Source organism: Simochromis diagramma, unplaced genomic scaffold (genome assembly GCF_900408965.1).
Source record: "Simochromis diagramma unplaced genomic scaffold, fSimDia1.1 OVJJ01000510.1, whole genome shotgun sequence".
NCBI lineage: Eukaryota > Metazoa > Chordata > Actinopteri > Cichliformes > Cichlidae > Simochromis > Simochromis diagramma.
This window is the reverse complement of record NW_024387326.1, coordinates 1,861,833-1,874,019: the sequence shown is the minus strand read 5'-3', so window position 1 is coordinate 1,874,019 and position 12,187 is coordinate 1,861,833. Positions and strand designations below refer to the sequence as shown.

General features: G+C 40.1%; 1 protein-coding gene across 1 annotated transcript in view; it reads right to left on the bottom strand.

The window, feature by feature from the left end:
* Positions 1-12,187, bottom strand: part of grin2aa (glutamate receptor, ionotropic, N-methyl D-aspartate 2A, a) — a 159,442-nt gene that overhangs the window by 36,016 nt on the left and 111,239 nt on the right. The window contains exon 5 of the mRNA XM_040005926.1: positions 1,985-2,099. Coding sequence (XP_039861860.1) covers positions 1,985-2,099 — 115 coding nt within the window. The remainder of the gene's footprint in view (positions 1-1,984; positions 2,100-12,187) is intronic.

The window sequence follows — 12,187 nt, the reverse complement described above, 5'->3', positions numbered from 1 at the left end:
CTTGCGATCATTTGCTCTCAATATTCCCTCCCATCTGTCTCTGTCTCTTGTTCGTCTTGATACCGTTCCATACAGCACTCCTCTCCCTGTCTCTCCTGTGCCTCAGGGGGACACATTTTATATTTTTAGTGCATATCCATATTTTAGTGCAGTTACTGAATTTTTACCTCTTGATCATCGCAGGTCTCTCTCTGTGTGCCGCTGCTTTCTGGCGCATGGGTGGGACAGCAGCACCAGAGAGAGAAAGTGTGTGTGTGTGTGTGTGAGAAAGAGAGGGAGACAGAAAGAGAAAGAAAGAGAGAAGCTCCCAATTATGTTTCCACTTTGGGTCTCGGTGTGTCTCTTGCTTTCTGTCGCTTTCTCTGAACCACAGTACCATGTGGTGCTGATCAATTTCCCAGGCTCTGTATTAAAAACACCACACTCTGCCTCTCCTCTGCACATCAACAAAAGGTCTTTTGCATGCATGCGTCTGTGTTTGTGTGTGTGTAGATATGAAATATGAAACAGCTAGTCTAAAAGATCGGGTGGAGACTCTGCAGATTGCGGCAAACTGAACTGCAAACTGTAAGTCACAGACACACACATATACGCATGGGTCTGACTTGAATAACAATTGCATTCGTTGCTGCACGAGTCTCCCGAAAAGTGTTTCTGTCAGTAGCCAGTGTTGATGAGTCAAAATACACACGTGCATGCACGTGAACCCGCGCCACCCTCCGGTATCAGAGGTCTCAGCTGTGTTTTGAGGCCCTATCAGAGGGGAGAAAAACAACACCAGAGTCTACAAATGATCTGAACTGGTGATAAAAGGAAAGGAGGGGAGGTAAGAGAAGATGGAAGAGGACAGATGAGGTAAAGAAGAAGGGAAAGAAGATCAAAGGTGGCAAACAGTAAAGAGGAGAATGAAGAGTGTGAGGAGAAACATGCACAGGGAGTGACAAAATCAAATCAATGCAACGAAAAGAAAATGACCATAAAACACAAAATTATCCATCTTCCCTTTACAATTCCTTCCAATTCCTCCCTTGTTTCCCCATCCTTCTCCCAAACTTGTCCTCTCAGTCTCACCCATTCTAACATATGAGCTATGGGGGCATTAAATATGAGGTATTTAAGTAAGTACCAGGGAGTCAGATGTAGGTATAAAGATACATGACTGCCATTTAAAGTCCATTAAAATGGCACGAATGCTCACCCTTTCATAGTGGCCATTCTTTATAGAAGCCACCTAACATTAACCAGTTACAGCAATCCATAACCTCCTCAGTAAATGAGCTCATTGATCAACTGAGTGCTGTATGATGACACATAGGTGGCATTTTCAATACTGTGCTCGTGGCTGGTTTTGTTTTCGTGTTCCATGTCTCAGCGGTGACCTCTAAGTCAAAGATGGTGGTTGAATGTCATTTTCTTTCATTTTGATTTAAGTCCTACTGAGTGACTTTAGTCAAGCAATTAACATGTTTGCCAAAGATCCCGAGTTTGAGACCCAAAACAGGTACAAATTCTTAGAAGGACTCTGATATAAAAATCTGCCAAATCCAATATTTAGATCCATCCACTGTTGTGACCCTCCCACAAACAGGGGAGCAACAAAAACAAGCTTCTTCTTCTTTTAATAATGACCTTTTAAGCTTTTAGTCAAGGAGAAAATAAGGACAATTGGAAATGCCCTTATTTTATTAAAGAAATGCATATTTATTGAACATGTGGAACAAATCATTATAAATCAAGCCTACCTGTTTTCAGCAACCATGACAATCTGATGGCGCACCGTGTTACCTAATGCAAGTTTATCATATTAAAATGCTCAGCAAAGCTGAAAACTATGGTGGTTATTAAATAAGGAAACGGGCTGGCTGCCTGGCATCTGGAGCACCGCTAAAATGTCCCTAGAGACATTTTTTTCCCTCCAAACTCATATTCTTTTTCAAAGAAGTGAAAGCTTTTCAGTGCAGGATTCTTTAGATATAGATCCTACCTTCTCCCACTCTCTCTCCTTGTTAAGAACAATGACCACCAGCTTTGGGTTTTCCTGGTAGCCGTCTTCTGTGAAGGACAAGTCTCTGCCATCCCACGTCACATTCATCATGTATCTGAGAATGAAAGAGGCAGAGGATGAGATATAGTGGGGCAAAGGGTGGTCAAAGAGATGGGGGGGGGGGGGGGTTATGGGAAAAGCCAGTGAATAACAAAAGAAATGAAATGAGTGATTTTGTGAGAAAAAGAGAAAAGGAAATTGAATTACATTAGCATGTGAAATATTCCATTTGCAATCTACTATTATTATTATTACCTTTCTGCAATATTCAGGCTCTTGCAGTGAAAGTTATAAAGTCACATTTGATCATTATGGACTGGATTATGATTGTATTTTAGAACTAAAGAAACTGAACAGTCGAAGCATAAATGAGAACCATATGTCATACACACACACACACACACACATATATATATATATATATATATATGTGTGTGTGTGTGTGTGTGTGTGTATGGCGGGACGGTATGTGTGCGTGTTCCTCAAACTTGGTGTCCTGGGAATTTGAGGGTTGTGTGCAGTATCTTAGCTTTTCCCAGGACTGCACTCTTTTAAATAGAGATCCCTGATGTTGTGCCTGGAATCTGCTGAAGCCACTCTCTGGTTTACAGCTCCTAAAGCTCCACTTTTGACCTCCACTTTTGCTCCAGTTGTTCCCTCAGCCCCTGGCCTTTCTCTATTTCCTTGTGCTCCTTCTTTGTGATGTTGCTGTCTGCCGGGGCTGCTACATCTTCTGCTCCTTTTCAACCACCACTATGTCTGGTTGGTTGGCCAGCAGCTGCTTGTCTTTCTGGAACTCAAAATCCCACGGGACCTTAGCCTTGTTGTTCTCAACTACCTTCAGTGGTGTCTCCCATCGGGAATTGGGGAGTTCTAATCCATATGTGGCACAGATGTTCCTGTACGCTATCCCAGCCACTTGGTAGTGTCTCTCGGTTTATGTTCTTCCAGCTTCCATCTTCCATCTTGGTACTATATACTGGACTGTCTCCAAGGCATCTTTGCAAAGCCTCCAATAAAGTCTCTTTCTCCACATTGGGATGTTATTCCAGTTCATTTAACAGCCTGATGTCCTCACTGTAGAGCCTGGTGAGGTGCATCAATGAAGTCTCGCTCTCTCCCAGCATATACCTTAATATCATCCATGTAAGAGAGGGGGTTGTGTCTGGGAGATTGCTGTGGTCTGCTCTTAGGTGCACCATCCACTTGGTGTTGGTGCTCTGTGCCATCTCATTCTCTAAGATTGTCTTCCAGGATTGCTCAGTGTCTGAGTGTCCCATCATAGTATGGTTCCTTTGTAGCTAAGAGTACACCCTAGAGAGCTCTTGTCTGTCTCTCACAAAACCTTCTGGACTTTTGTTAGTGCCCAAACATCATTCCAGATCTCCCTGATTTCCGTTACAGCCTTCTTTTCCACCCGGGGGGGCTTTCTCTATATGTATTTGTCATTTTTGGACCCAAGTATTTCTGTGGCAGTGGCATGTAAGAGATCATTGCTTTTATTGATACTGGTAGTGGGGATGTTGAGTACAGGTGTGTTCACATTTGCAAGCATTTCCTGTGGTGAGAAAGAGGAAGTCGTGCCCTCGGTTGTGTGGCTGCCTTGAGTTTGGCCACAATCTTCTTCCTCAGCTAAGTAGATGCATCTATCAGTGCAGGTGACTGGGCATTATTTAGTTCAGCTACAAACAGTTTAGTTACTCTCTTCTACCAGGGTTGGCTCAGTTAATATATATATATATATATATGTATAAATAGAGATATATGAGTAGGGAGATAGCAAAGAAAAAGTGAGAAATTACAGCACCTAAAGTCTTAGTCGGTCCATTCTAACACACCACACACGTACACATACACTGTAATGAGTGACCTATATGGCAGGTCACATTAGCTAAGATGGAGGGCAGTGGAAAGATATTCTTGGGTCCACACAGCCTCTACATTAATCATGGCTGTCCTTCCTCACTCTGTCTCCCTCACTCCTTCTGTCAGCGCTCTGGTACAACACGACAGAGATGGCTGCTCTTTTCTTTCACCTTTATTCCATTCTGGGGGGCCAGGCGGGTGAAAGAACTCCTAAATGGAGCACGGACCCACTTGATGTGTCGTTGAAAACTCACAGTGGATTGCTACAGGTGAGCTCTTTCAAGCTGTGTAGGGCATTGTGCAGTGACGTGCTGAAGGGTAAAAATGGCCAGAAAACTATTAAAACAAGTATTTGTGTGAGTTGGACCAAAAAATAAATAAATGAAGAAATCTTTTTAACAACCTGCATGTGTAAAACTGTTTATTTTACAATCTTTTATTGGAAAGTGATTGTTTATTTATTTAGGTTCAACTGAATTGTTGGATTAGCTACAGATTTGCAATAGTATCAACACCAGCGGTGACGTATTTGCTCCGTCCAGTTAACACACAACTCCACACAACACCTTTGCAGATAGGGAGTGTAAAACACAGATGCAGCTTCTGGATCAGAAAAATGAAGCCAATCCAGAAGTGCCTAAAAACCTGCATTAAAACCTCTGAAGGCCCCAAGATGATATGAGGTGTCATTGCAAAAAGACTTCCTATGGGCTCGGTCACTAATTTTGGGTTGTAGTACCAACATTTGTAACAAATATTAAATTGTCTGAGGGGCACGTTAACATTAGCCACTGAAATATAGGCAGCATGGCGGCGCAATGGTTAGCATTGTTGTGTTGACTGTTGTCAATCTCAGATCTGTTCGGATAAATGGAAGATAGGTTAATGGATGGGTGTTAACAATTATCTGACAGCTAAATTACCTGTCTATTATGTTACCAATAATGTAGGAGGTATGTTAATAATAAAATAATTTAAGTTAATGTTGTTGCTAGGCAACAAACATGATCAGTCCTATTCATCTGTAACATTAGTAGACGGCTAGAGTAGAATAGAATAGAATAGAATAGAATTCAACTTTATTGTCATTGCACATGTCACAGGTACAGGGCAACGAAATGCACAGTTTATCAAATTTTAATCTCATCCATCCAGTTCACTAAGACACACCTGAAACCACCAAAACAATCACCAAAGATTGTTTCCAGTACACACGGTGAGTAATCGAGGTTTCTGGAAAATGGTTAACTCACTAGACAGAAGATATATTATCGCTTTTATTCACATCTGTCACTAAGCTACAATGAGCAAAGTTAAAGACTTTATGTTTAGCTTCTAGGACACACCAAGTCCATCCACACCTCATTTAAACACCTTATTTAATTAAAGAAGTTTTAATTAACAGACATGCATCGAAATGTAAAAGTGAAGCAGTGCCCTGCTGATTTAATTTTGTACTAAGTTTTCATTTTTTCAAAGAACTGCAATTAATTTAGTTAAACAACATAGATGGAGGTTAAAAGAGTTAATTTAACAGGATAACATAATTATTTGTGCCTGTATGTTTGCCCAGGAAGTCCCAGGATGAAGTGGAAATCTATCTTACCAACTCCTGTCAAAATACAGGGTAAATTATTGTCCTTTTTTTTGTCTTTATAAAAAATAAAAAAGAATAATACATTTCAATTTTTTTTCCCATTAGCTCAAAAATGGTACTTATTTTCTGAGTTTAAAATTCTAGTATTAAACAATGTCTTTTTTTTATTTACATAAAATCTTGTGTCATTAACGTTGTGCAATACCTATTTTATGTAAAACAAAACAAAAAAAACAAAAGAAAAAAGAAAAGCATTTATTACTTTATGGACTATTAGACATCAGGGGAGTAACATATGTGGGGAAGTAGGAAGAAGATGGTTTAGCAAGCCAGTAATTGAACCAGGGACTTGCTGCTCAAGACATCTAAGCTCATGTAGTATCAGGAGGCCTCCACCATGCAGCTTTCATGCTGCAGATAACAGCAACCACCACATAATCTGCCAGATATGACTGTGACTGCCAATTTACAGCTTAGCTTTTAGTTAATTAAATAGATTTTTATTATTTATGTACTCACTACTATACTAATCTATTTCAGAGGCTAGCAACTAAGAAAAAAAATCAATACATCACAAGGATGACAAAAGTAACTGTTAAGAGGTAGTTTAATATCTGTGCTTTGGTGGTGACATTTCCTGATACCAACATGCCCCCTTAAATTGCTGCTGATGACACACACACACACACACACGCACACACGCACACAAACACAACTCAATGCCCAGATGAAATCAGCCAGAGATAAGGGGATTGAGTGGGCTTTGTGATTAAAATTATCTGATTGGCCTGCAAGCAACCAGGTGAGTAGTATTAAGCCATTTGATTGGACACACAGTGCTGCGCTCGACCCAATTATGCACGACTACCAGGAGAGAATGAGGTGCTGGGAGCAGTACCAGAGCCCAGGCTGCTTTTTTTAGATACCAGTCCATTCTACACTTTGAAACCATCTGTGTGAAAAAAGGAAGCACTCTCACGTGTTTAAAGAATGGCTCCTCTACCCCAGCTAAACTTTCTCTTAAGGGTGAAGCTAAAATGAAGCTCGTTTTTGTGATTCTCACAAAAGCTTTTACTGGGAATATTGTAGGCTGTTTTCAACGTGATGTGTCAGCACTTCATCATAACTCTGAACCTCTAATGATAGCAATTAAAAAAAGCAAGACACAATAGCTGTGTGTGTGGCTCTGCTGTAAGAGTCATATGTAAAATTAGCCAAGCTGTTATGTTATATATAGACAAATATGAACATGCTAAGCAGGATGAAAAGAAGGAAGGACGGGATTGTGTGTGTATGTTTGCAAGTATATTTGGGCTGACGGCCATCGAACAGGTGGACCTGATAGTGCGTTGCTAGGATACGGACACAGACTGAAGTGTGTATGCTGCAAAATGACCCTCAACAACCCCCCCTCCCCCAGAGTAAACATCCCTGCAGACACTCAGGAACACAGGCAATTACCTGGCCAAAGGGGGCAGAATAGGGCGAGGAAGTAGAGAAACAGCAGGGATGATGCAATCCCCCCCAACTCCCACTCCTCAAAAAAAAAAAAAGACTTTAAATATGAGACTGAGGGAAATCATTATCAGAGAACTAAGAGAGAGGAAGAGGAGTAACCCTTGATAGACTCTCATGAAAAATGTATAGAGTTACTTTTAAGCTTCTTTTGGAATGGAGGGGTGTTGTCATGAGTGGAGGTGAGGGTGTTTTTTTCTGCTGTTACTGCACCAGAGTTAACAAGACTACAAGTACTCTGCAAGAGAAAAATAAGAGCACACACTGCATTAAAGCTGCAAGTGTTTAATATTCTCAACACTCCTACTGCTGTTTTTCTTAACCGTTTGGTTAATCAGGGAGAAAAAGAACATTAACTGTGTCACCATTAACAACAACAACAACAACGTTCTAAGTAAAATGGTAACATTCTTCCAAGCCCACCTTCCAGGTCGTCTGGATTTTCTGATGACAGCACTGTGCCCTGAACTGCCAAAGTTCTCTTGACAAAGACTAAAACACTCAAAAACAAATGTATTTTGAGTGGTTCTGGATTGTCTCCCGTGTGGTAAGACATTAACTTTTATCTATTTTAGCTTTAATTAAGTAGACTATACTATACGATGAACTATAAAACACTGAACGTGTTCAAGATAGAGACAGGGACCAGTCAGAGCAAGGATGTATACTGTCAGGGTACTTGTGACCTGTGAAGTGCACACACAAGAGATATGCCCTGTGAGAGACAGCGGAGGAAATCTGAAAAAAAGATAAGGGCTGATGATTGAGGGCCTTTAAAAGGACCCAAGGGTGGGTAGTCATTTGAAAACACACACTCAGCCTCAGGTGGCAGGAGTTAAGTCTGACATGAAGAATAGCTACAGGAGGGGAAGTACATGCTATTTAGCATCCACTCCCTTGTGCCAAGATGGGTTTGTATGTGTGTGAATTTCGGCTGCATGAGTTTAGGTGGCATAAAATAATATTATAATGTAAACAATAATACCTGCATCATGAAATGGTTTCTTTTGCTCCACAAAACAAAATATACGTGTTCATATACTAGCAACATCCGGTGTAGCTGCTGCTACAGCCCAGCTGCTTCAAAGTTTCGTGTGCTGTGCATTTAGAGATGCTCTTCTGCATCCTTGGTTACTTTTTTGTTATGTGAGTTGCTCTTTGTCAGCTCAAGGAAGTCTGGCTCCTCACCTCTGACCTCTGAATACAGTAACAGAGTATTTGTACTTGGTTTCTTCCCACCGCTGTCAACAACCAAGCCACATTCAGATCCTTAAATTACCATTCTGATGCTTGGGTTAAACTTCAGCAGGTCATCTTGACAATGTCTACGTGCTTAAATGCAACAAGCTGCCACGTGATTGGCTGAGAGTTGTGTGAATGAGCAACGGAAAAACGTGGGTAGTAAGTAAAACTGATTTTGTTCCTTGTGTCAAACAACTGTTCTGCTCTACAAAGAAGAAGCCAGATGTCCTGTTAAAATATGTGAAAACATCTAAAACATTTAAAAATTCAGTGCCAAGGAAACATTTATATTTCTTAGAGCAACAAACGACAGGGCAGTCGTTTAGCTGATGCCAAGTCGATTAGCCTTTCAGTTAAAAGTTAAACTTAAAACCTCTTTTATGTCCTCAGCTTTAAGTACTTCTTTAATGTTGAAAGTTGGGATGACTATACTGTTCGCTTTAATTCTCCAAAACAAAAACAGAAAAAGATGATAACTATCTGAGCTCCACGATCAGCCTGTTGGAAAACTGATTTTCTCACAGCTCGTTTGAAGTGCACACCCACCGCTGCCTAATGAACACTTCATTTGAAGTATCAGGCACTCGACCTACAGTCTGTTGTTTTAGATTCGAAATGGAGAGACGCTTCATAGTCACCTCACACCATCAATGTTTAAGCCAGAACCACTGTACTCACACACAGACACACATCTTCTACCTTTGTGTGAAGGTTTATTTGCCTATTTGAAAGCTGATAACAGTGGTGCGAGGCCTAAAACAGCCGTTTTTGTGAATGTGAAAATGCTTAATTATACCTATAAATCATCCACATGTAAATGTAGTAACAACAGCTTTTTTGAGGAACAAATTCAACTACATTCATTTTTTTTACATAGTGTGAATTCACTAGAATAGCTGACTAAATAAAAGAGGTTTCTTTTTTTAATGTTTTGCCTGCTTATACAGTAATAGTATAAGAGCAGTTTCATTATAGAACCAAATCCACTGTAGTGTTTTACTCATTGTTTAGGAATCTTACCCCTAAATACACGATTAGTTCTGAGATCACTTGGTGCATTTCACATCCCACAAGGGACCTGCAAACATTTACATTTACATTTATTAATACACAAACGCCCATAGGTGTCGTTAGCAAGTGATTATGTGGTAATGTATTATGTATGAGCCGTGGATTGACGGGCATGTTGAGACTCTGGGGCATGATGGTCTCCATTCTCTAAAAAGACAAAAAAACATGTTAGATCTCTAACGCTCTAAAATGATAAATACACTAAACGGTTTGTGCAGCACGCATGAAGAAGAACTACAGGCAAAACCATTTTTTCTGTTGCCATTTTTTCCATGCACACTGACGTTATTTTAAAATAGTTCTCCTAGTGGACATTTATGGAAATTAGTGCAAATATGAACCTAAATCCTAAAAAATCTAAATAAATAGATAAAATGTCCAAGTTAATCAGTGATGTTGCATTTTTTGCATGTAAAAAAAAACAAAAAAACCCAAGGATATCTGAAGGACATACATTTATTTGTTTGTTCCTGAATTTAAATGTCTGGAAAATGTTTTTTTAAAAATGTTGTTTGTTTGGTTTTTTTGTTTTATTTTGGAATATGTATAGAGTGATTAAGAAATATTCAATATTCAAAACCTTTTAAACACTTTAAACTTTTAAACCAGTTTTTATCCAGTTCTCAGATTTATAATTATGAAAATGTACATATTTTAAGAAAAAATGCCTCATTTTATGTGTCTGTAAGTGTCGTACAGAAAAATGCCAGAAAGGACAGGTTACAAAAAATCGCATTGTGTAGCGCTGTTGAGCAAGCGTTTGTCTTTGCACCGCTGAAATGACAGCTGCCCCAGGACTAAGTTTGTGTGTGTAATGTGCATCTGCGAAAAAAAAATGTGTTTTCTGAATTTTGACCCCCATATATCACGGCTAGAGCCCGAAATTACCTGTCAGAACAAACTACCGGCACCACGCCTTTTCCACACACACACACTAACACACTAACACACTGATAAATAAGTGCTAAAGTCTTTTAAGGCACACTGTTCTCCACAGGAAGGTGAGCAGCACACTGTAAATCTGTCATGACAGAACATTCTCTTAAGGGGGATATTTCTCTTGTTTCTAACATGCACGTGCACGAGCACATGTGCATGCGCCGTATTTTATATGGAGTACAGGTTGTCACTCGGTCTGATTGCTGCGCTGGCCAGCGCTCTTAGTTGGTCATTTGTCTCCTGTTTTTATTTAATTTTATTTTTTATTACTTGGCACACCATATTCATCTTGGATATGTCACAGTGGATTTATCATCACGGCTGACACGAGCAAAGTGACTGAGGTAAAACTTCACTAAAGGCCCGAAGCTATAGTAGTATAGTATAGTAGCTATAGTAGTAGCCACTGAGTGAAGGATTTATTTATTTATTTTATGTTTTTTTTTTTTGTAAATTCAGCAATAACTATTAATAATATTCCCATCAAAACAAGTTACTTTCAATTATGAAATAGTTTCTGGCACACTTAGGGCTGGAAGGAGCATCTGCTTTAAATCTAATTGTTGTGACAAACCACAGTGGAGTCTGAGAGGTGCTCAAGCAAACAAACAATAAATCTCAAGTTGAACACTAGCCAGATGCTCATAAGATAATAATACCATTATTGACATCTTGCTTACAAAAACACACCTCCTGAAAGACTGGGATAAATACTGTGCCTAAAGGAAAATACTGCAATATGTCCCACATACTGTATATTTGCACTTACATCCCATCTGCTCACCTCTGTGTGCGTGCATCTGTGTACTTGCATGTCTGTGAGCTGACCGTGTCTTCATGTCTTCCCTGACAGCTGATGATGGTCCAACAACCCACACTTGCCATCGCCCTGACCTACCTTTAACCAATCGTGTTTTCTCTTGTTCTGGCCTCAGAGCCCTATTGGCTGAGTTCTCTCACCCACTACAGTGCCATCTGTGGACACTGATCACCTGGGTAACAACCTTAGGCAGCAGAGCACGCTGGGAACAACGTCAGCTGGCTCTTGATGTTTGGTGATTCTGTTTGATGCGTCTGTGTTTCCAGACAAAATGAGACATAGATCAGGTTGTAAGTTAAGATGCAATCCGTCCTACTTTAATGACTCCTTCTGCAAATGACCGCTGTTTTGAGCGGAAGCTCGTTAATTGGTGCCAGTCAGCACCAGTAACTACCCTGTTACCTCTGCGACTTTGGGGTTGTTATGGCTCCAGATGAAATTCGGGGTGGCATTTGGAAGGTGTGGGAAGATTCAGACAGAAACATCATCAATAATGATGAAAAGCTGGTAGAGATGTAGGTGCGCAGAGAAGAAAGCTCTGCTGTGACCTAGCCACAAAGAGCCAATTAAAATGCATCATATGGCAGAGTGAACTAACCAAAGGGAATAAAAAAAATCTCAGACTTCAAACTCAAAGCACTAAACCAGTATTATCCCAGCAGAGAAAGAAAATCGGAACTTTAATTCTAAAAGCTGATGTTACACGAAGGGAAAAAACCCATCACCGTGTTACAGCTGAGCAGCTGCTGGGCTCTTTTCCTCATTCTGTTTTTGCACTAAACCATGCAACCTTCTCTGAGATTCTGTCAAAGCCAAATATTCAAACTTTTGCTCCAATGCCATCATCAGCACATAAGGACATGATGGTTAAATCAGCTGTTTCTAAAAATTCTTATTCTTGTTGGGTTTTAAGAATTCATCCAAGATAAAGAGCAGCGGCGTGATTTCTGTGTCGACTCAAACGCTGGATCACTTACATCAGATGAAATATTATATTGATTTACTGTGTTTGGCAAAATGTTCTGCACACTGCTAAATATCAAACACATCCATATGGCTTCATGTGTAGCTAAATTGTTTCTAAATCGCTCCC